Source organism: Cystoisospora suis, assembly GCF_002600585.1.
Source record: "Cystoisospora suis strain Wien I chromosome Unknown contig_3927, whole genome shotgun sequence".
Taxonomy (NCBI): domain Eukaryota; phylum Apicomplexa; class Conoidasida; order Eucoccidiorida; family Sarcocystidae; genus Cystoisospora; species Cystoisospora suis.
Window position 1 is genome coordinate 37,706 of NW_027156722.1, and position 348 is coordinate 38,053.

At 53.2% G+C, this 348-nt stretch overlaps 1 protein-coding gene across 1 annotated transcript in view; it reads left to right on the forward strand.

Annotated features, from left to right (window-relative positions):
• CSUI_007426 (uncharacterized protein) overlaps nt 1-348 on the forward strand; it is a 4,751-nt gene continuing 4,403 nt past the window's right edge. The window contains exon 1 of the mRNA XM_068067571.1: nt 1-348. This exon is cut by the window's right edge and continues 2,815 nt beyond it. Coding sequence (XP_067920457.1) covers nt 33-348 — 316 coding nt within the window. The 5' untranslated portion in view covers nt 1-32.

Sequence of the window (348 nt, forward strand, 5' to 3'; positions counted from 1 at the left end):
GAGGGGTTTGTAAGTCTCGGTCTTCATCTGTCATGTCGCCTGTCGGGAATCGTCGCCGTTCAAGTAACAACGGGGCGTTGCCTCCGCCTTTCATAGGAGAGAGAAGAAGCACATCTCCAGATGGGACCCTTTATCCCCCTACTCGCAATACTAACAATACTCCTGATATAGACGCAACGCCTTCAGATGAAAGACGGAGAAGAAGTTCGGCGGGAAGTGTTGTCTCAATCCAAACAGAGAAGAAGAATAGCCACAATAGCAATCATCTCCCTACGACAGCAAGTACCGCTGCCTCGTCGAGTCCGGGTGGGAATGAGGGAGGAGGGGGTGTGAGAGGGGGGGGGGGAA